General features: G+C 44.2%; 1 protein-coding gene across 2 annotated transcripts in view; it reads right to left on the bottom strand.

Moving 5' to 3' along the window:
* Positions 1-551: 551 nt before the first annotated feature.
* CCDC81 (coiled-coil domain containing 81) overlaps positions 552-24,505 on the bottom strand; it is a 47,195-nt gene continuing 23,241 nt past the window's right edge. For both annotated transcript variants that reach the window (XM_004455253.3, XM_004455251.2), the window contains 10 exons: positions 24,095-24,213; positions 21,880-22,009; positions 15,561-15,654; positions 14,987-15,133; positions 13,621-13,725; positions 11,394-11,566; positions 10,579-10,657; positions 10,129-10,349; positions 3,016-3,141; positions 552-1,083 (listed from right to left, as the gene is read on the bottom strand). In XM_004455253.3, the coding sequence (XP_004455310.2) occupies positions 942-1,083; positions 3,016-3,141; positions 10,129-10,349; positions 10,579-10,657; positions 11,394-11,566; positions 13,621-13,725; positions 14,987-15,133; positions 15,561-15,654; positions 21,880-22,009; positions 24,095-24,213 (1,336 nt within the window). In that variant the 3' untranslated portion in view covers positions 552-941. The remainder of the gene's footprint in view (positions 1,084-3,015; positions 3,142-10,128; positions 10,350-10,578; positions 10,658-11,393; positions 11,567-13,620; positions 13,726-14,986; positions 15,134-15,560; positions 15,655-21,879; positions 22,010-24,094; positions 24,214-24,505) is intronic.

Genomic DNA, 24,505 nt, shown 5'->3' with positions numbered 1-24,505 from the left:
TGTGGGGTACTTTGGGGATGTCGGAATTGTCCTGCATGACATTGCAATGGTGGATACAGGCCATCATGCATGTTGTCAAAACCTATAAAACAGTGGGGCGCAAAGATGTTAATGGGAGAAAGCGGGGGAGGGGCAGAGTTTGGGGTATATGGGAATTCCCCATTTTTATGTAACTTTTATGGCATCTAAAGCTTCTTTAAAAATAAAAAATTAACTCAAGAAAGAATGGATGCAAGGGAAGAAATGAGAGAAGGCAGCGCCACCGGCCAAGCCAGCCAGGCTCCTCTTCCAATGCCCATTCACTCCCCAGTACCCACATAATCGGATGTAGAAATGGCTGGACAGTGAAATGGCTGACTGGGAGGACACCAAGGGGAAGAGATCCCCTGGCACCCCAAGAAGGCCCCAGGGGCGCCATCACCAGAAAGCCCGGGCAGCCTTGTTCCGATCCCCCGAGGCAATGGCTGAGCCTAGCTCTGTGATGTCCGCCCAGAAGAGTCTAGGGAGGGGTGGCAAAGTTTACCATCACGAATTGTCATGCACAGTCAGGCTCTTGGAAAATATTTATTATGACAGTAATCATTGTAGATGAAAAAAGGGGAGGATTCTCACACACAGTCATAGAGGGAGCGGTAGGGCTGGGCCAGCAGCACCCTCGCCTGGGACCCCAGGAGCCAGACAAAACCGGGCAGTCCCCAGCGCCTGTGGCAGCGCAGGGCTGGCCCCCAGCTCCATGCAGACGTCTCCACTGCCCCCGGAGACGAGTGCGGGGATGCAGGCCGCCAGCAGATGGCAGGAGGGGAAAGCAAGCTACTGCAAGCACCGAAACGCACAATAATTTTTTTTCCTTCCTCTGGGGAACAAATATGCTGTGTCTCAATCATCTCAAACATCAAAAAATAAGAACTTTCCCTCACAGGCCCAGGTCCACACTTGGAGAGCTACACCAGCAGCCGGGAGCCGTACATGAACTTGTTCAGCGGCCACAGGTTGCTCTCGCCCACGTTGGAGGTGCGCCTCTGGCACTGCTTGCAGCGCCGATACTTCTCGCACTGGTCCAGGAGGAACAGCTTGTCGGAAGCCCTGAGGAGGGGAGAGAAGAGCAGTCACCAGCGGGCGCCCGACCCTGACGCCATGCAGGGCGAGGGCTGCAAAGCAGACCTGGCGCCCGGCCTCCAGGAGCTCACAGCCCACCTGGGGTTCCTCCTGCAGCAGCGCATCCCGCCATTCCCTGCTTCCAAGCCTCCACCGTCTCTCTTCTCTGCGCCTTCACAACAGCCTGATCCCAGCCTCCTCCCCGCCCAAACCCACAAAGCACGCAGTGTGCCCAAGGTCTCCGCAGCCTCTGCTGCTTTGCCGTCAGGCGCACGACCTTGGCTCCCAGGACACCGTGGCGGAGGGTGAGATCAGACATTAAGCTGCTGGTTCACAGTTAACGCTCCAGCAGAGAGTTGACGTAGACTTGAAATGGAAAGGGGGAGCAGGCCAGAGGCCTCTGCAGAGGTAAGGGCAGGGGAGGGATGGAGCTGCAGAAAAGGAAGAGGACAAAGCAGCCCGCGGCAGAAGAGGGGACAGCAGTGGCCGCTTTTCCAACTGGACGGTTTTGCCAGATTTTGCAAGATAGATGTACTCCCCGGCCCCATCCACATCTCCATGTGGGTAGAATTCTGTAAATCGAGGGTAGCCTTAAAAGGGAAATAAAAAACAAACAAACTTGAGGGTGGGTAGGGGAAGACTGACTTGCCTTGGTAGTGAGAGAATCATATGCTAACTGCACACATCTAAGTCTTATTCTTTTTTTTCCCCCCTTTTAACACCAAACAATTCCTTCTTCCAACCTGCTACGTGGCTGAGGCCCTGCCCACCAGTTTGGTCTGACCCTCCACGTCCCTGGAACCCCTTTGTTAACTTGTCACTCATGACCATTTCCTGCACCGCCTCTATCCCTTATTATCACGCTGGCCGAGCATTCTTCCTCAATCCATGCAAAGTCTCCTTGGCTTTAATCTTACTGCCTTTTACCTGTTTTCCCAAAACATTAAGAAAATGACTTGGAACTCCAAACCCCCCTTCCTTTCCTCTTCTCTAGGCCAAACAACTTCACTTCTCCTGTGGAACCTATTTCCCACATCTCTCGTCCTTTCATTGTCACAAAATTGAGTTCCACACTTTAGAAAGACAAGTGAGAAATGCCTTAAAAGAAAATCTCAAAGGAAAAAGTTACAGACCAAGTTGCATTATAACAAATTTTATCCATGATAAAAATTATTTAGCAATTTTAAATATTTCAGCATATTCAGTTTTTAATAGTACTTGATTGTATCGACTTGACATTTGTCATCAAATTTTTAACGTTCTGTGAAATTGTACCTTACATTTGTATAGTATTTTAGTTATGTCTCTAAATGTAACACTTCCTCATCTCTTTATTTGATCCCTGAAATCCTTATGTTAGCTAGGTCAGGCAAATACTTACTCTCCCCATCTTACAAATAAGAAGAGTGAAACAAAAAGATTAGCTGCCTATCTAAAGTTAGTGTTAATTATCAGAGCCAGTATTAGAACCCAGATTCCCTCACTAGTTTGTAAATACATGGCTTGGGAGAGGGGACAGAGATTAATAAGTTTCAGGAAGATGTTCTTAGTTGCTTCCATAAAGGGCATCTCACTTCTACAATTTTCAGTCTTGCCCACAGCCCCTTGATTCAGCTCTTAAATGACCATTCTCTAAAGCTTGAAAGTGTCAAAATTCAAAACATTCTCCCTACTTCCAACTATCTATTTCCAAAGAGAATGCCTGCCTCCTCCCCCACTAACTCCCTCCACTCCACTCAAAAAGAAAATAAAGTTACCCTAAGCAGAGGCAAAGACTACAGCAGGGCTGGGAAATACATATCTTATAACTCAGCCCTCTCCAATCCCATATCCACAACAAACACTCCTGTTCAGTCTCAGCACTATTTCCCACTGAGCCCGTCCTCGGTTAGTTTCTCTGCTAATCAACTGGAGTGTTACCTTGCGAAAGCCCTCTCCTCCAGGTCGCGCTGCCTCTTCATGGCCGCGCTCCTCTCCCAGTCCTCCTGTAAGCATTGGTTGATTCTGTTCATTCGCTCCAGGTCAGCAGTTCTGTCCACCTTGTGCCTAGGAAGAAAAGAGCCATCTGATGCCATTCACAACCCTTGGAGGAGCATGCACCGATCTTGGCAGCCCCATTCTGTTAATCTGGTTTTCCCATTTAAGTTTAGCACTATTGAAACCTTTCTACGATTAACCACTTCAGCCTTTAAAGCCATTAATTTCCTTTGAGGCTAGTGTAACTCATTGGAAGAGTCATTCAAAATGTATTTCCAGGGAAACGGACTTTGGCCCAGTGGTTAGGGCGTCCGTCTACCATATGGGAGGTCCGCGGTTCAAACCCCGGGCCTCCTTGACCCGTGTGGAGCTGGCCATGCGCAGTGCTGATGCACGCAAGGAGTGCAGTGCCACGCAAGGGTGTCCCCCGCGTGGGGGAGCCCCACGCGCAAGGAGTGCGCCCGTGAGGAAAAGCCGCCCAGCGTGAAATGAAAGAGCAGCCTGCCCAGGAATGGCGCCGCCCACACTTCCCGTGCCGCTGACGACAACAGAAGCGGACAAAGAAACAAGACGCAGCAAATAGACACCAAGAACAGAGAACCAGGGGAGGGGGGGAAATTAAATAAATAAATGAATCTTTAAAAAAAAAAAAATGTTATTTCCAGTGCTATACGCATCATATCCTTCCTTGCACCCCAGCTTCTCAGCTGTCAGTACTCAGTCTACAGGTCACCGTAGAGTAGATACTGTATAAGACAAAGCAGATGGGTGTTCAAATCAACAACTAGGAAGAGGAAAGAAACAAGTGATTAAGCAAGAGAAAATGAAAAAAAATTTAACATTGTGAAATAACAAAATATATCTTTGTCGGAGGCCATGTCGTCAAAGTAACTGCAGTCTAGTATCTCTCTCAAGTATGTCCCATCCTAATTGTTTCTGCCCCTGCTCTCCAGGCACACAGGCACTGCTGTTGTGAGTCACCTTCAGCCTGGTTCAAATTAGGTATCTGTATCCATTTCTTGCCACACTGAAACTCTTCCTCATTCAAGCCTAGAAGAGACCTTATGAAATGTGACCACTGCTCCAGCCTGCTGTGCAGGGCGCTGGGGGCTCAGGCCGCAGCAGGCACTGGGTGTCAGGACCCTCACAAGAATCAGTCACGACCTCTGTCCCCCCTTCCTAAAACAACGTGGCCACCTTTTCATCTGAAGAGCATCGATTCAGCAGCTACTGTGTAGTTACTATAGATTAAATGAATAATATACGGAAAGTGCCAAAGCCTATCACATCATGGGAGCTCAATGACTGAATGATGGCTATTTGTTAGTTTTTAAAGGATGGGTAAAATCATTTTAATGAACAGAAAGTAAGAAAATGGGGGAGACTACTGGCATTCTCACACACTGCTCGTGGAAGCAAATTCCTAGAAAGTAAACTGTTAGTATCCTGTAAAATCTAAAATGTGCTATTTCCTTGATCCAGCAACCCTGCTTTTAGGAATTTATCGTGTAGAAACAAAAGAACCAGTATAAAGATAGATGTTCAGGAAAGCTAACTGCAGAATTGTAATAGCAAAACAGATGGAAACAAAATAAATGTTCATCAGTAGTGGAAAAGTTAAATTATATAACTATATAATAGATATTATGCTGCTACTAGAGAAGGAATTTGATATGTATGTATTGACTTAGTTATAAATTAATGACAGATCACTAGGTTTTTAAAAAGTTGAAATACAGAATAATATATAAAATCTCAGATCTCATTTTCACTCAAAAATAGAAGGAAAAATATATATGTACATATTGTTTGAAAATGTTTGTAAAGAATATGAAAAATGTAGAAGGCTGCATATTAACTTTAACGTTGGCTATATTGTGGAGGAAATTATTAGCCTTTTTAAAAAAAATCTTTTCACCAATTAACATTTCTTTTTTTTTTAAGATTTATTTATTTATTTCTCTCCCCTTCCTTGCCCCCCAGTTGTCTGCTCTCTGTGTCCATTCGCTGTGTGTTCTTCTGTGACTGCTTCCATCCTTATCAGCAGCACCCAGGATCTGTGTCTCCTTTTGTTGCGTCATCTTGCCGTGTCAGCTCTCCGTGTGGGCGGCGCCATTCCTGGGCAGGCTGCACTTTCTTTCGCGCTGGGCAGCTCTCCTTTCGGGGCGCACTCCTTGCGCGTGCGGCTCCCCTACACGGGGGACACCCCTGTGTGGCACAGCACTCCTTGTGCACATCAGCACTGCACATGGGCCAGCTGCACACGGGTCAAGGAGGCCCGGGGTTTGAACCGCGGACCTCCCATGTGGTAGATGGACGCCCTATCCATTGGGCCAAGTCCGCTTCCCTAACTTATTTCAATAAGCATGGATTGTTATAACTTTTTAAAACAGAAGCAGAAAAGTTTAAAGAAAGAGTAAAACAAGTATCAACAACTTAGCAGGCCTGTGTGGATCACATTGACTAAATTGTCTTCTCTGAAAGAAAGTGGCCTCTATTTGCCCTGGAGGACCTAAACCCTATCTTGAGATGACCAGAGAAGATAGAAGAAGTAAAAGAATCTAAGATAAACTACAAAGAATATAGAAACAGAAGACAAGCATCTGAGCCCTGTAGCAAAGGGGCTCTACAGCTGGACCCCTCCCAGCAGAGAGAACAGTTCATATCTGTTCAGAACTTTACAGTTTCCAAAAAATGCTCTCATATACGTAATCTTACCTAATTCTCTTAGTAAGTACACGTAGGGGAGGTGTGAGTATCTTTGTTTCTCAGCAAGAAATGCCAAGGGTCGTGGATATGGCTGGGGCAGCATGCACAGAAAGGGACAGCCACTATGGGACAAGGGGTGGCTGTTCCACTGCTGTATGACACAAGTTAAAAAGGAGCCAAATGTCTCTCCAAGGGAATAAAAAGAAAAATAAATCAGTGGGAAATACATGGTTTCCACTCAGGCATGTTTATGCTTTCACAAATGTATCTGATAAAGGATTCGTATTCGGAATATATAAAGAATTCTCAAAGCTCAACAATTAAAAAACAACCCAATTAAAGAAGAAAAATGAGTCAAAGATTTGAACCCACACTTGATCAAAGAAAATCTTTAGAAGCCAAATAAGCACATGAAATGGGGTTCAACGTCATTAGTCATTAGAGAATGCAAGTTAAAGCACAAGAAAGCACAACACCCCTATTAAAACAATTAGAATTAAAAGACTGACCATACCAAGTGTTGGCAAAGATATGGAAGAACTAGAACTCTCCTTCACTGCTAGTGGGAATGTAAAATGGCACAATCACTTTAGCAAACAGTTTGACAGTTCCTTTCAGAGGAACTACCATATGATCCAGCCATTCCACTCCTAGGTAGTAACCAAGACAAAAGGAACTACATGCCTCTACAAAGACTTGTACATGAATGTTTAGACTAGCTTTAAGTGTAACAGTCAAAAACTGGAAATAACCCAAATGTCTATCAACAGGTGAACAGATACAGTGTTATATCTATATAATGGAATACACCAGCAATAAAAAAGATAGGACTGTTGTTTTATGTAATAACATGGAATAATGACTCTCAAAATAATTATGCTAAATGAAAGAAAGCAGACAAAAAAGTATATGTATGATTCCACTTATATAAACTTTAGAAACTGCAAATTAACCTATAGTGACAGAAGGCAGATGGATGGTTGTTTGAGGATGGGGACTTGGGGAGGGGCAGAAGGGAGATGACAAAGGGGCAGGAGGAAAGGTCTGGGCATGACGGATACATTCATTATCTTGATGATGGTTTCACAGTTTTACACATATGTTAAAATATATCAAATTGCACACTTTAAATGGAGTGTATTGTATAGCAATTATACCTAAATAAAGTTTTTTTAAAAAGAATAAAGAAATCAGTGGGAAAGACATGTCTTGCCTCAGACATGTTTATGCTTTCAGAAATCCTTATTTGGCTGTATCCCCCTCTCCTTCCACCATCAAAATGCATACAGAACCTTTTAGGATTGTTATAGTATAATCTTTTCCTCTTAGTATATATACCTGTGATTTCAAAACAGTGGCATCTCTTGAAAGTAAAATAGCGTGCTTAAGGGAAAAATGAGAGGAAGTTTTCATGGACTCTTAGAATCATGGAACAGGAAGTAAATTCAAAGTCATGGGCATAATCTCATCCCAAGGCCATTTCCAGTTAACTACGTAACTGGAGGTGGAGCTTTCCCTCTTCACTTGATTGCTTCTTACCTGGCACTTGACTCACAATTAGCCATACCACCACATCACCTTTCCCACAAGATTGAGACTCTACTGTAGCCTGTTCTGCAACTATTTTTTTCCCTCTTGAAAAACATTGCGCAGCCCCTGCGCTAGATAAAAGGTTAAAAATCACTTGGAGTCATGTTCTGAGATCAGTAGAGTGGGTAAATAATTATCTGAGGTAAATTCTGACCTCGGGAGGACCCCAAATATCTCACCTGATTAAGCTGAATAATAACCTATAAACCAGGAAAAGAATAGCCTCTTCCTCCCTTTCCTATTCTTATAATGACAATGGCTACCTTTGACTAAGCACTTACACTGAGCCAGGCACTATGTTAAGCTATTTACAAGAATTATTTCATTTAGCCCTCAGCCTCCTTGGAAGTAGATAATAATAGTTTCCCTAATAACAGATAAGAAAACCAATGTGCTCAGAGGTATATAACCTGCCCAATACCACACAACTAGTACAATGGCAGAACCATGGGTAATATTCCAATATTCAGACTGTTCAATAAGAGGCACGGCATGAACACCAACCAATAAGAGTGGGTGCCGGGAAGGGTCCTGCCTGGAGGCAGAATCATGCATAGGTGGGAGGGGGTTCCCAGAGAGGGGCCAGGTAGCTTGGGCAGCACGGGCACTCTTGTGGGTCTTGGGGCAACAGTTATTTACCAAGCAGTTTGGAAATATTTTAATATTTGAGCAAACCATATAGACACACAAGTTTATACTGCCCTGGGCAGATGCAAGACTTTATCCCACTTATGACTCGACTCCAAAGGTCATGCTTTTAACCACTCACACCTCTTTCCTTAGTGCATATCTACCAACGTTCAAATCCCACAGGATCACCACAGCCTCTATTTTCAACTTACTGCACTACTCCTGCCTGGGCCTGCTTGTTAAAGAACATAACAGCAAGTGCTAAAGCAAGAGTCAAATCCATGCACCATCCCACTAACCATTTATAAGATTTTTATTAAGAATAACTTTTTTTTTCTTTTTATAAGTACAGCTGCCTTCTAAAAGAGTATATTCCTTTAACAAAAGGATGGTACAACACAGTGTACCCTAATGTAAACTAAGGGCTATATTCAATAGTAGAATTATAATAATATTGTTTCATCAATTGTAACAAAGGGACCACACTAATGCGAAGTGTTAATAGGGAAGACTGGGAGGGGTGGGAGGGAGGGGCTGGTTTGCCAAAGCGCTGCCAATGCAAACTACCAGAAATGTGTTGGCTTTTATAAAGGTTATTTATTTTGGGTAAAAACTTACAGTTCCAAGGCCAGGAAATTCCAACTCAAGGCACCGTAAGAGGTGCTTTCTCACCCAAGTCAGCTGCCATGTGTTGAAGCAAGATGGCGGGCAATCTCTGCCTGGTCTCTTCCTTCCCCTCTAGGCTGTACCACCTACTGGAGCTCAGTTGAGGGTACCTAGGCATAAGGCTTGTCTCTTTCCAGTCCTCTATGTCAGTCTTGGCTGTTCCACTCTCTTCTCAAGCTCAGCTCTACACTATCATGCATATAGCAGGGCTGGTCTCCTCTTGAGCTTCTCCATGGGCCCAGCCTCTTGGGGGCTTTGACCTTAAGCAATCCTCTCTCTCACATTGCAGAATCAAATATGCCAGCTCCCCTTTTCCTCTGTTTGTATATCGGAGCACCCATTTATATTAGACTCAGCAAGCAGGCAGAGACTCAACCTGAGTTACACCTTACTGATATAGTCTAATCAAAAGTCCTAAAGCAATCTTATCAAGTAATCTAATCAAATGCCCCTCCACTGAATTCAATGCAATCAAAAGGTATCACACCCAGAGTAATAGATTAGTTAACAAACATAATCTTTCTCTTTTTGATATTCATAAAATAATCTTAAACGGCTACATAGGAGTAATATGGGAACTCTATTTTCTGCAAGATTTTTCTGTAAATCTGTAACCTCTCCAATAAAATAATGTATTTTTAAAAGAGTGAATTCCTTTAAACTGAAGTCCTTTTGAAACTCCTGAGTACCTTGATGATTTTGGTTAATCGGGACCTGAGAATTGCTGAATATCTATTAGGAAGAAACTGGACTTGTCTGTACAGTCTGGGGTAGTGGTGGGGAGTAGATGAAATGGGAGATGGGAAAGCAAGAGAGGAGCTAAGGAGATATTACAAGGCTGAGACCCAGTTGGGGCCTTTAAAAGTTCCCATCGGTAGGATGGCCAATTGGGCATTTTAAGACATGTGACATATGATGTTCTAATTTAAAGGTGTTTGCATTGATATGATATAAAGTCCTTCTCTGTCCACCCTTCCACCTTAATCAAACCCCTCACCATGAAACATCAATAAAGCGTACACATGCACAGATTCTTTGAAGGCGAGAGTTTTGTGGAAGCTAAGAAAGTCTGAGTTTCATGTCTGCGACTACTTGAGCATGACTGTATATGTCTCAGATTGAATTTCTATTGGATAGGATTGGTATGGACAATTCTTTTAAGAAGTTATGTTGTAATGGGAAGGAAAAAAACAGGTAACTGGAGGAAGAAAAGGGAGCAAGAGAATTCGGTTGTATGCTTTAAAAATAACTTTTCTTCATCAGGTGAATTGTGACGATAGAATGAGATGAAGCGTGCAATGAGCTTAGCACAATGATTTGCACATTAAAATTCCTTGATGTGTTAGTTATTATTCTTCTCTAGTCATGTGTGAGAGAGTGAGGGGGAAGGGAAGAGGGAAGAGGGGCGGGGAGGCAGAGGGGGAAGAGAGAGAAAGATGTGGGGTAGGGGGATCTCCTTACTCTTTGTGTGTCCTCTGCAGCATCTGCAAATCCCGCTTCTGGTCCACAAGCTGGTGCAGGATGGCTCTCCTCTTGCAGCCAGCAGCCTCCTGCAGCTGGTGCTTCAGGTAAGTTTGTTCTCGTTTACGCTTTTCCATCATCAGCTCACCCTCGTTTTTACCAAAGATAGGCTCTGAGGAATCTGGCTCAAAGATGGGCAGCTGGAGGGGTTTATTCTTTATCTGAAAAGGGGACACACATAATGCAGGTTACTGTCATACCAGGGAACACATTTTCTTCACAACACTGTAGTAGTGTAAAACACCAATAACTTACAGCAAGGAACAAGTAGCTCAGAAAGCAACAAATGGATAACACATAAATGTATTCAATACATTGCAGCATTTATGCATATTTTAGAATGCTACTGAAGCACTGTAGAACTTTAAGAATAACAATAATTTTCCCTACCTGTGCATCCAAAGCTCTCTTGTAACACTGTGTTTCTTCCATCTTATCTTTCAAATATTTAGCTCTTTGTGCAGCTAGTCTGGCAGTTGAGAACAGGAGAAGAGTGGGGACAGAGTTTTACAAAGAGTCATTGGTAAAGCTGACTAACATCAGTAAAACATATTTAATGAATATTCATAAGAATGAGAGCCCGGTAAGTAAAAATTGATGCTTGCTTCTGGGAGCTTTAATCTTAAGAAAGAGTAAAATCCGTAGGCTAGTGGACAGTGTGTTGAGCGTGGAACAGATAGGCTAGGTGTAAACAGGTGACTGACCATATTGTTCAAATGAGCTACAATGAGACAGGTAAGCCCCAACCTCCATGCTTAAAAAACCTGGAGAGGAAAGCAAGATGTAACTATTCATTTTATAAAATAATTCATCCTAAGATTCTTTTTTAATAAAAGTGATCTCTCCTGTTACATATAAGTTATGACTATTACACACAGCCTTCCGGGAACCCGTGTGATCTATAAAGTGAGTATGATAGGACATATAAATTTTATAGAAATACAGTTCTTCGACTCTCTGCCCGCATTACCGTAGCCTCCTTAACAGCTCTCCTGGCCCAGAGGTGTGGGCCGCCATGGGCATGCGTGGCTCTGAGGTCTTTCTAATGGCACGTTAGGCTACGGTACTGGCTGCCAGCTGGGTTAGTCTGCTCAGTTGGCTAGAGTTGGTTAGAAACTACCAATGCCGATTCAGTCCCACTCGGGAATTAACTTCACAGAAAATGCCAAACCCATTTTTCAGATGTGTCTCTGAACTTGACTCACTCCTCTGTGAGTTGCACTTGCTCTAAGCGGTCCATCAGCTCTCTGTTTTGTCTTTGCTTGATTTCCTTTTCCCTTCTGTTATCCATTTGTTTCAGGAGACATTGGGAATATTCCTCTTGCTTTAGTGCATTGATCTCAGGACTGAGTGGCCGTTTATCAAATAGGAAGGATTTCTAGATGGAAGAAAAGCAATTCATTTATGCTAGATACCAGAAAGTAACAAAGAATGAAGTTAACTCAAAAGACTACAGTCAACCAGAATATATTTCTTTATTTCTAGTATTTACCCGCCCTCCTTCAACACAAGTGGCCAGCTACGGTTGAGGTGACCCACAGAATAAGGGTGCTGGAGGATGAAGCTGAGGCGAACCGCACAAAGCTCCACTTCTGAGAAAGACAGAGCTTGACCTCGGCCCCAAGCTGGCACTTAGGACACTGAGATGGAAGCAAGGAGAAGTTCTGAGTGAGTGCCAAAGCATGAGCAAGTCGGAGCGGAGGTGGGGAGGGGCCGAAGGCCTGCGCGTTCCAGGCACAGTGAGGCACCGCGGGCCAGGCCAGAGAGCCTCACCCTGCGGCCGCCTTCGGGGGCAGCGGACGAGGAACAAACACAAGGTAGTGACACCTGCACGAGGGCGCCCTCTTCACAGCAAGTGACTCGGTGGGAGTGGGCTACACTGGCTGATTTAGCGGAGAAGGCTTTTCAGTGGAGACTGAATCGCCTCCACTGCAGACACCAGGGCGTCCCCCACAGACGTGGAGCAGGGGCAGGGGCACGGGATGGGACGGGCTAGGTTGTTCAAGGAACAGAAAGAAGTTCTGGGCGGCTGAGGACGGAGAAGTACAGCAGCTCGGGGACAGAGGCCGGTGCCGGATCAGGTAGGGCCTGAGGGTCAAGGTAACGTGTTAGAGGTTCTTGTAATTCAGGGTGGCCATCGGAGGTGTCAAACAGAAGAGTGATACCTTCCGGCTAACAATTTTAAAAGATCACTTTGATTGCCGGGTGGAGAATAAGTGGTTGGAGGGCAGATATAAGTTATTAGGAAGGTGTTACAGAAGTTCAGCTTTATTTTGTGCTTGGACTAGGGCGATGAACTTGAAGATGAGATGTGAACAGCCAGTGATTTTATTTTGGAGGTAAAGGCAACTGGATGTGGCGAGGCTGGATGTGGGGGAGAAGGAAAGAAGAGTCCAGGATAACTCCTAGGTCTGGGGTTTGTGCACCTGGCCGATGGGCGCTGCCCCTCACTAAAAGGGGAAGGGTGGGAGAAGAGGTTGAGGAGGGGGCTCCACACTTGTGGGGGGTTTGGATACAACAAAGAGGAGACACAGAGGGGTCAGTAATGCAATCTGGAACTCAGAGAGACCATGCCTAAGTCTCAGAGGACCACGCCCCTACCCCCACCGCCCTCCCTTGCCCTCCCTTGCCCTCGCCCCTGCCCACGGCTGCTGCCAGCCGTGCTTGTCCCCCGTCGGTCCCTTCGTCGCCCTCCTACATTGCAGAGGCCTGCCCAGGTCGCTGATCCGGCCTGAGCGACTCTGCTCTTTGCCCGCTGCGCCCTGTCCACAGCGGCATCACAGCCCTTCTCCTACCACGCCCGAGCCTGCGTGCCTGCCGTGCACGCCAGCCTGAGACCCCTCAGGAGAGGGGAGCTGACGTTGGTTTTCGCATGCCTAGCCATCTGCAGAGGGGCTGGGCCTGACCATGAACGAAAAAGCTGCTCCACTGGCTTTACATCCAGAGTGTCAGGCCACCTGGATAGTGGCTTGCGAGGAGAAAGGTGCAGGCAGAAGTGAAGGAAGGCAGAGAAGGACTGAAAACAAAGCCAGCGTGGGCAGAGGGCCCAGCGGCACCTGCAGAGGGCTTCTTGAGCTTGACGGAGCAGACGCATCCCACGGGGGTCCTCCCAAGGACAGCGGCAGCGCGGCCGCCCCCCTTCGTAAGGGCTGCTCCTGCAGAGACGTGGTGTCCTGCCACCCCCCGGCCCAGGGCCTGGCTGAGAACTGTGAAAGAGCGGGAGCTGCAGGGACTCCGAGGAACTGTGTCGGAGCGGGGTGGTGTGGAGCAGAGCCTGGGCTGAGAGCCCCGGCCCCGAAGGAAGCTTCAGCCGCCACGATCCGCTGTCCCGTTCCGCAGCCTGGAGAACGGCTCACGCTGCAGTCCAGGCAGTGGGTCCAGACACCCCCAGACGGGCAGCATCAGCAATGCAAGGCTTAGAAATGCTCTTACATAAAACTCAGGTTTCTCATTCTTGTGGTTTCTCATAGCTTCAGCAACTCCAAGATTATAGGCAGCGTTTTTCTGATTCTGTTCTCTAGTAGCCAGGATTTTCATCTATGACAGAAAAAAAAAAATCACATCTGGAAATACGACCCTTCAAAAATGAATTCTATCACATTAAAATAATCTGATCAAGGTAGAGAAGCCGGTCTGTTGGAAACAATGGTATTTTTTAATGTCCTCATAGATTTTAAAAGGGGGTTGGGGAAGAATTTTTACTTCCTGTTCTTGGACTTCAGATACCACCACTACAGAGATCATAAAAAAGGATGGGAGATGTGGACAGGGCAGTAGAGCAGTCCTCAGAGAAGGGCAATTCTCGGAGACCAAGGAAATCGGGATAGAGCACACGTGAAGCCACCATCCTATCTTTGCTTGCTTGAGATAGGCTGTGAATCTGCAGGGAAAAAAGCCTCGGTCAAGGTCAGGTTTCATCAGGAATCAAAAATGAAACAATGTAAGGGGAGCAGATGAGGCTCAAGAGGTTGAGCATCCGTCTCCCACATGGGAGGTCCCGGGTTTGGTTCCTGGTGCCTCCTGAAAGAAACAAAAGCAAACAAGGGAAAAAAAAAAACCAACTCCAGGAAGCTGATGTGGCTCAGTGGTTGAGCACCAGCTTCCCACATATGAGGTCCCAGGTTCAGTGCCCCACCCCTGGAACCTAAAAAGAAAAAAGGCAATATTAACCTAGCTATTTAAATATTCTAGTTCGGTCCTTGTGGGGGAAATAGTTAGTATGGGAGCAAACATCTAGCTGTGTGGAGAATCATCCCAGTGATATTTAGCGTTAGTGAGAACGTGTATACAATCTAAGTTTTACACATCAGTAAATTCAGCCATGTGATGGAACTTTTTTTTTTTTTTTTTTAAAGATTTATTTATTTATTTAATTTCCCCCCCTCCCCTGGTTGTCTGTTCTTGGTGTCTATTTGCTGCGTCTTGTTTCTTTGTCCGCTTCTGTTGTCGTCAGCGGCACGGGAAGTGTGGGCGGCGCCATTCCTCGGCAGGCTGCTCTTTCTTTTCGCGCTGGGCGGCTCTCCTCACGGGCGCACTCCTTGCGCGTGGGGCTCCCCCACGCGGGGGACACCCTTGCGTGGCACGGCACTCCTTGCGCGCATCAGCGCTGCTGCATGGCCAGCTCCACACGGGTCAAGGAGGCCCGGGGTTTGAACCGCGGACCTCCCATATGGTAGACGGACGCCCTAACCACTGGGCCAAAGTCCGTTTCCCTGATGGAACTTTTTTAATGGCGTTTTATCATCATCGTGTTTTACTGTCCCATATTAAACACTCTTTAATCAAAATGCTGGGATACCTGGTTTCTGAAGACAGCCTCCTGTTCTTTCAACATTTGGTACTGCTGGATGAGCCGCTCATCTTCTATCTCTCTTCTCCTTCTCTCCTCGCCATAGTACAACGGGGAATTGCGTTGTGCTCGTTGCAAACATACATAGCACATTTCCTACAAACCCAAGTTCCAAGACAAATTCATTTTTACCTTTCACGTTTTTCACTTTCACATTCCCTTCACAAGCTCTCCATAGGCTGGGTGTATCAAGAAGTATAGTTTATAAAAGAATGTAATTTAGTGACATTTAGCAAAATGAGATTTTGCAGAGTGGGTCTTACAAATATTCAAAAGGGCGTACTGAGCTCTCACTTGATCAGAAGTGTTCATGGCAACTGATAATTAGAAATTTCCCAACCCTATTTCTGTTAACTAAGAGATCTTGACTAATAAACAGATTTATCACTGCTCAGCTTTGGATCTTGAATGCTTGAACCATACCCATATATTATCATTACAAAGGGTTTCCTAGAACTGTCTTTGAGAAACAAAAGTAAGAGGGAGATTCCAATTGGATTTTGCTTGTTTAAGGATGCTGTACCTGTCCTGCCTTATTATGATCCTGGCAAGCAGGGGCTGGAGAAATTTTAGACTTCATTTCATCATCATTTTTCAGGCAACCTGAAGGTGATGTGCTATAAAAACAATGCAGACATTAGTTAATGCTTAATACAGTCGCATCTCTAGAGTGATTACAGTTTTAGAGACAAGTACAAATATGAAAGAGAAATATCTTTTCTTCAGAACATCTGTATGCATAGGGCTTAACAATCTATGCTTTGTGTCAGATAAACCTGGATTTGAATCCCAGCTTTGTTGCTTGCACACTGACTGACACTAGACAAGCTATCTAATCTTGCAAGGTCTCAGTGACCAACCCTGTGAAATGGAGATAGAATTGATTTAGTCGTTCCACAGAAATGTATGGAGTGCTTACATGTGTATGATGCTGGGCTCAGGAGATGCAGTGAAGACCAAACATGAAAAAAATGCCTACCTTGATGGAATTTACATTCCGATGGAAGAGAGAGTCAAGAAACAAGATAAACAAGTGGCCTGTGTATGGTGATAAATACCACACAGCGCCTGGGAAGTGGGGTGTTCAATCTTAAGTGGAGTGGCCAGGGAAGTCCTCATCAGGAAAGTGATACTGGAGTAAGTCCTTGAAGTGAGGGAGCATCACGTGGTTATCTCATGGAAAAGGCATTGCAGGAAGAGCGAGCAAGTGCCAAAGCCTTGAAGCGAGAGTGTGCCCATGTGCTCAACGAGTCTGCAGGGAAATGAGCCAGGGCAGAACAGGAGAGAGAGCAGAGAGCACGCAGAATCTTGCAGCCCTGGCAATGGCTTGGGCATTTACCCTAGGTGAGATGGAAGCCAATGGAAAGCGTTGAGCAGAGGAAGACGTCACCTAAATTACAGTCTAGCAGGATCACGTAGGCTGCGTTGTTGGGATAAACTGATTGGGGACAATGACCAGAGCAGGGAGATAAGGAGACTAGTTCAGGAATCCAGGAGAAAGGAGAAACTGCCTAGGGTGGTGGCAGTACAGGTGGTAAGTGGCTGGAGTCTGCACATATTAACATTGAAGGTGAGTTTGACGGAATTTCCTGCCTGGGTGCAGGTGCCTTTGCTTCTTCTCTAGGCCCTGGCATGGGGTATGTTTCCAGCCACAAGGCCCTAATCAAGGGCTGGAAGCACCGGCCCATCCGCTCAGCTTCCCATGGGCCCCTGGTCAGACAGCAAGCCCAAGCAGGTGTGGATACATTTCCAGAAGCACACAGGAGCCCACGACAAGAGCTGCGAGATATTAATGTGACGCAGGATCTGTAGCTATCCAACCTGGACATGAAAACCACACAGCAGGAAGAGGTGCTCACGGGAAAAACTTCTACACACGATAAAGTCTCAAAACAAAACTACCAAGCACTTAAGGTGCTCCAGAGCCAAGAGAGTACCTCTGACAGCAGACCGGACAAAAGAGAGAATTCACACCCCTAAAAATAAAGATAATGAAACAGTCAGAAAAAAGAATTTGCACTTGCAAAATTCTCAGTGATAAAGGAAGAACTAGCATACTTGAAATAAGAGTAGACAAATAACAAAAATAGAACTAAATGAAAAAGTATATATATACTAATAAAATATAATATATATAGTTTTTAAAACAATAAAGAGAATAAATAGTAGACTTGCCCAACTGAAACTACTATGAATGAATTTGAAAGCAGAAGTGAGGCTATCACCTAGGAAACAGCACAGGGATATAGGGAAGAAGATATAAAAAAGATTTTGAGACATAGAGAAAAATTTAGAAGATCAAATATACATGTCATAGAAGTATTGAATTACAGAATAAAGGCAATGGCAAAGAACAATATTTTAAGAGATAAAGGATGACACAGTGACTACTCCTAAGAACAGTGAAAATGTAGAATGTCAGTAATGAAGCAAGAATCTTAAAAACTACAGGTAAGGGAAGCAGATGTGGCTCAAGTGTTTGGACTCCCATCTACTATATGGAGGGTCCCAGGTTTGGTTGCCAGGGCTGCCTGGTGAAAGCAAGCTGGCCTGTGCAGCGAGCTGACCCGTGTAGAGAGCTGGCTCAACAAAATGATACAACCAAAAAAAAGACACAGAGGAGAGACAATGAGACGCAACAAACTGGGGAGCTGAGGAGGCTCAAACGACTGAGTACCTCTCTCCCATGTCGGAAGGTATCGGTTCCCGGTGCCTCCCAAAGAAACGAGGAAGATGAACAGACACAGCAAGTGCAAACAACAACGAGGTGGGGAGAAATAAATAAAATAAAGCTTTAAAAAAACTTTTTTAAATGCTGAGGGAACACATGAACCAAGAATCAGCATTCACGAGTGACAGCATAAGAAGAATCTTTTTAAGCAATACCGTGACTAAGAATATTTGTAAGACAGAGAACGTTGCCAAAGACCCACTACACAATATACTTTAGTCAGACGAGAAATGAACCCAGAGTGAAGGGCAGGGATGAGGAAGCAATGATGAGCAAAGGAATTGGCAAAATGTGTTGATAAATCCAAATGGGTATTGATCATAAAATAATTTACTAACAGTTTTTGTATATATTTACGAGCAAACTGGAAAAAATTCTAGGCAAAAAAACAGACGTTTGGGAAGGGTGGTTTTTAGAGGGAAATCAAAGCATGATAAAGAAACATGGTCAATCTAACCGAAAATAGAAAAAGGGGAATAATAAAATTAAACACATATTAAATACAAAATAAGCTGGAAAAAATAGGGTCAAAATATCAGGTTTGCAGGAGGCACCAGGAACTGCACCAAGGACCTCTCGTGCGGGAGGCAGGCACTCAACTGCTTGAGCCACATCTGCTCCCCTGTAATTTCTTGTTCCTTGCCCCTGTTTTCCATTCCATTATATTTCTTTAAACATTTTATTTTATTTTTTTAAAGATTTATTTATTTAATTCCCACCCCCCCTACCCCCCCCCCCACGGTTGTCTGTTCTCTGTGTCCATTTGCTGCGTCTTGTTTCTTTGTCCGCTTCTGTTGTCGTCAGCGGCACGGGAAGTGTGGGCAGCGCCATTCCTGGGCAGGCTGCACTTTCTTTCATGCTGGGCGGCTCTCCTTAGGGGTGCACTCCTTGCATGTGGGGCTCCCCCTACGTGGAGGACACCCCTGCGTGGCAGGGCACTCCTTGCACTCATCAGCACTGTGCATGGGCCAGCTCCACACGGGTCAAGGAGGCCCGGGGTTTGAACCGTGGACCTCCCATGTGGTAGACAGATGCCCTAACCACTGGGCCAAGTCCGTTTCCCTCTTTAAACATTTTAAACATCATTGTTGTTTCTGATGGCTCTCATTATATGGCTGTTTCCGTATGGTCCTTATAATTTTGTACTGTGACCTAATATTTAGCCCAGCAAATCATGAAAAGCCAGAGAAGCCTGGATTGAGAATGGGTTCCTTTAGAGCAGGGGATGGTGAACTTATTCTGTAAAGGCCAGAGAGTGAATATTTTATGCTTTGAGAACACAATGGTTCCTATTGCAACTAGCAGCCATACCTAAAATGCAAATGAATGGGAGGAACTATTTTCCAGTAAAACTTTATTTACAAACCTGGTGGTGGACTAGATTTGGCTAACAGGCAAGAAACATTTCCTTTTGCCCCTTCCGGTCACTTTGGATGCCACCAGTCTAAGACCATTTAACATTCTAGTTTAGAGTTTTTTGAACCATGCAGCAGATGTTCTTTGAATCTTCAAATCATGTGAAGGCAAGCTTGTGATTATGAGTTCTCAGGAGACACTTTTTCCCAATCTGAAGCCAAAAGCAAGACAGCCAAGTTTCCTTGTAGTCTACCTTTGCCAACAGGTGAAATTTCTTTTTTCCTGCATACCCTTCCAGTAAGACTATAACTCTTTATAAATCCCAATAAATGCTGCTCAATTCCAATATTCCTACCTGAACTGATCCAAAGCCTTGTCTTGGCCCAGATGAGACCTTCAAGTCAAAGTCCTAAATCCCTGGTATTGGCAAATGCTAGTTTACCATTCAGGTTATAGGTTTTGCTTTCTTTTGAGCCTCTGGAGATTTCCCTCATTTTCTTTAGAATATAGACATACATTAAAATAAACATTTGTTGTATTTTTTTTTGGCATTTCTAAATGTTTTGCAGTAAGACCATTTTTCTGACTATTTGGCCACTGTATTGTTGGAAATAGAATCCTTTATTTTTCTAAATAACTTTTTCTCTTAAGCCTCAAAATGTATGTGTTGGGAGTGGGGGAGGGGATGTGGATTGATCCTAACAGTGAGATTTAAATAACCTATCAGATGGAACTGGCATGAGGAGGCGATAAGAAATGTGTCACATTTCTGGATGTTGTGCTCCAAGAGCATTCATTTTGTAAAACAAATATTTTCCTCTCTAAAATGGAATGAAAATTTCATAGACTCACCAACCACTACTTATACTTTCACCACCAGCCAAACCTACACTTCCTCCAGTGGTCCCAATTTTGAATAGGGGTACCACCATCTCCCAGTTTCTCAAGCCAAATTTGGGGGTCATCTTTGACTTCTCCCTCCTCTTAAATTCCAACTAAATCATGACCAAGGCCTGTTGATTCTACCTCCCAAATATCAGCCAAATCCAAAGTTCTTTCTCCATCTGACCTTAGTTTCATACCCTTATCACCCTTCCTCAATGCCAGTTATATTCAATTTTTAAGCAATGAAAATCCAGCCCCACCTCAGTTTAAATAAATCTTAACAAAACCAAACAGCACTACACCCTGCCCCTCTATATCATTCTTTACTTTTCTACCAGAATATTTTTTTCAAAATAAAAATGTAGTCTAGTTACTGATATCCTCCTACATGGTGTTTTGAAACTTAGGCTGGTGAAGTGGACAGCATAAATTTTAAAACTCTGTACATCAAATGACTCAACAAAATTAAAAAGCAGGGAGCTCATGTGACTCAGATGATTGAGTGCCTGCTTCTCACATGGGAGGTCCCAGGCTCATTTCCCGGTGCCTCCTTAAAAAACAAAAACAGACAACAAGCAAAATAAACAAAAAACCAACTCAGGGGAGGCAATGTGGCTCAGTGATTGGGCACCACCTTCCCACATACTAGGTCCCAGTTTCAATCCCTGGCCCCCCAGTACCTCAAAAATAATTTTTTTAAATTAGAAAGCAAAAAAAAAAAAAAAAAGAACTGGAAAAATATTTAAAACATATACACTAGAAAACTATTCATAGCTATTGTCTGTAAGGTTTTCTTGCTGACAACTAAGAAAAAAATAAATCTCCCAGTTGAAAAGGGTCATAGAGTACATGCAGGAAAATTACAAAAGGAGAACAATAAATAGCAAGGAAGCATTTTAAAATAAATGCAAATTAAAACAATGATGAAATACTTCATTTTGCCTATTATGATAGAAATATCTTTCAAAGTACAATGCCCAGTATTGGCAAGGCTGTAGAAAAACCAGAAATCTCTAGATCATGGCTAATAGGAAGGTAATTTGGTACCATCCTGAGGTTAAGCTGGTCGATTGGATCCTAGCCCCGAGAAAGACATGTTCGAGTCCTGACTCCCTGCTATGGGCGTGAATTCATTCTTACGTGGGCCCTTTGAAGACGCTATTTGAATGAGACCAAATTGAATCCATGCAACTAGAGTCCTTGTGAGGAGGGGAAATCTAGACATGCACACAGATGCTGAACAGAAGTCGAATCCAGAGGAGAGAGAGACGGGACAGAGGTGGAGCTGCATCTACAAGCCCACGAACCCCAGGATGGCTGACGAGCCAGCCCCAGAACGCTACAGGCTCTGGGACCAAGTGTGGCCTGGCGACCCCTTGACGTTGGGCTTCCAGCCTCCACACCAGTGAGGCGATACGTTCCCATTGTTTACGCCAGCAGTCTGCTATTTGTCACAGCAGCCCTGGCAAACTGAGACAACAAGCAACTGGCAGAGCATGTCAAAGGCATGGAAAGTGAATTCAACTCATCTCTGAAATTTCACTGCAATAAGCAAGCACTCAGAAAGCAACAAGGGAAGTCTTCCGAATCTTCAGAGAAAGATGAATGCTCCCTCTACCGGGCTGTTTTGTTTTCACCTCTGTCCTAGCATTCATCCCACTGAATCATAATTTCTCACTCTAAGAGCATCTGGCTCTCCCATGTGACTGTCGGCCCTGGCCTTTCTAGTATCCCCATCACTAGGACACAGAGTGTACTCCAGAATACTGGGGAAGTGAATGAAAGAACAGTTATTTAAACTCAGTGCAGTAAGAAATGACTCAAAAATAAATTAGGAAAGTGCAACAGAAAACAAAGGCGTAGGCATTACCTGTCAGGGATCAGATTCTTCCCACCACTCCCACTCCGCTCAGTCTTGTCCAGCAAATTGATGCCTGGAACTTTGGCGGGAGAGCTAGGCTGTCCGTCTTGAAGTCTCTTGGGTGACGAGATCTCTGTAGCTTAAAGAATTAATGGAAACAGGCTTCATTTCAACCTTAACTAGGAGGTTTCTACTTAACACAGATAAACTGCTTAATTTTACCAGGAAGAGATGCACTCTTATCTCTAAATGAGTGTTCCTTGCCCTAATGTGGTTAAAAATATGTTTTTGCTGTATACTTATTATGGGACAATCCCTGTGCTATGCACTTTTTAAGTCTTTGCCCTTAAATATCTTCCAAATACATAACGGGAGGGGAAAATAAGATATGAAAAATAATAGCTCTCCCACGTGCAGAGGTCTTACATGCTGCAGTGCTAAGTGCTTTACATAGATTGAATAAGTAGCAACTCAGGACAAGGGTGCAAAATGTCTAAATCCTAAATGGATGGTGCAACCTTTAGGAGTCTGACATGTTCTTAAGAGAAGAGAGAAGCCACTTCAGAATGCAGTGGTGAGAGAAGATTTCCTAGAGGAGGCAAGATTTGAAAAGGATGCAAACTCTAATCCATGCTGTATGGCAATGCTCCAGAATATACTCATCAGATGCGATGAATGTACCACACTAATGAACGAAGTGGTCGATGTGGGAGGAGTGGGCAGTGTGGGAGTGGCGTATATGGGAACCTCTTATATTTTTTAATGTATCATTTTGTGTGATCTACATTTTTTTTTAAATATAATAAAAAATGAAGAAGAAGAAAAAAAGGAGGCTAAAAGGTGAGTAAGATTGGGATAGACTGAAAGAAAAAGAAGGTTATTCCAGATAGGAGACAAGGCTGAAAGAAAGCATGGAGTCAGGGAGGAGCAAGGCATGTTTGAAGAACATAAACAATTTTGCCCAGAGAAAAAGTTTGTGTAGAGAACAGTGGAAGATGAAGCTAGAAAAACAAAAAACATGTGAATGCAAGCCTAAAAGCTGATATATAATCCTGTAGGGTGCATATGTTTTGTTTGGCCCCATCAGGTTTTTTTCTTGTTTCAGCATCAATCACTTGCTAATGTCTAACAATCAATAGATGTTACATAAAATTTAGGATCTGCTTCTCTTGAAAATCTTTTGCTATCACTTGGGCCACATTCCTACAAAGCAACAATCTGATCAAGTAGCAGTCCACAAAATGTAGTCTGGCAGCCCCTGGAGGTCCCTAAGATGCTTTCAAAAGGTTTTCAAAGCCCTAGGATTTTCTTCATATACTTCAATCAAAACAATATATCACAACAGATAAAAAGCAGATGCAGATATGAGAATCCAGCTATTTTCAATTAAGCCAGACATCAAAGAGATTTGCAAAAATGTAAAACTGCCACTGTTGGTTTTTTCGTTGGAAGTATTATTTATGTTAACATGTAATGGATTTTTTATTGTTAGCCCAAATAAATTAATATTTATAAATTTTCTTGGGTTTCATTTCAGTACAGTCAATTTTAATATTTATTTTTTACTAGAGAAGCATGCATAATGTGCAGAATTCCTGTACACACCCCTCCACCAACACTTTACATTGTTGTGGAACATTTGTTACAGCTTATGAAAGAACGTCTTACCACTAACTATGGTCCATAGCGTATATTTGGCATATTTTTTCCATATCCCCCTATTATTAACACTGTGTGTTAGTCTTGTACGTTTGTTACAGTTCATGAGAGAACACTTTCATCTTTGTACTGTTAACCACAGTCCATCTTCTATTACAGTAAATTTTAATAGCTATAACTGCCATGAACAAACGCCCTTTGGGGCACTCCATATTTTTAAGAGCATAAAGGGGTCCACAGACCCAAAGTTTGAAAACCAAGGTGCTGGAGCCATGGCGGCTCCTCATTAAAGGATTGCTCTCTCTGCTTCATCACGGTCTCAGGTGCTCCTTATTGTCTTATAGCCAACCTCCTTCCCCCACACATGTGAGCTGCCTGGACCCCGCGGGCACCTGCGTTCTGACCCGGTAAGGAGTGGAGGTCACAGTCTAAGAGCCCGAGGGCCCTAGTCTGAAGCTGAGTGGCTGGGGTGAGATGCCGGGCTCCAGCAACTGGGCTGCAGAGCACAGGGCTGGGATCGCAAGAGTGAAGGACGACAGGCTGTACCCAGAAGCCATCCGCCTACCTCTGGTGCCTGCCTTGTCCGGCTGGTCTTTTAACTTGCTCTTCTTCTCCCTAGCCTCTTCATGTTCTTCTCCAATGGTCTCCAGAGGTGGTTTGCTCTCCGTCTCCTTGATCTCAATCCTAGGAAGAAGCCAAGATGTGCGTCCACTGTGCCGGACCTGAACAGGCGGCTGTGTGAACTTTCAAATCCAGGAGGCAACAGCCGCTAACCCAGTGATTTTGAAATGAGCCCCACTACCTTCAAAGCAGGGAGTGCTTTGATGGGCATATCATGGACTCACTCTCTTTGAGGCTAAGTTTGGGAGCTATCTAAGACTTTCCTCCTCAACAGTGGGCTTAAGAGCAGCTCCTATTTAGAGAATTTGCTCTGAAAGCCTAAATTTAGGTTTTTTCTTTTGGTTTCAGTTGGATT

Source organism: Dasypus novemcinctus, chromosome 10 (genome assembly GCF_030445035.2).
Source record: "Dasypus novemcinctus isolate mDasNov1 chromosome 10, mDasNov1.1.hap2, whole genome shotgun sequence".
In the NCBI taxonomy this organism is placed as follows: domain Eukaryota; kingdom Metazoa; phylum Chordata; class Mammalia; order Cingulata; family Dasypodidae; genus Dasypus; species Dasypus novemcinctus.
The sequence above is the reverse complement of the archived record's forward strand: the minus strand, read 5'-3'. Positions and strand labels throughout refer to the sequence as shown.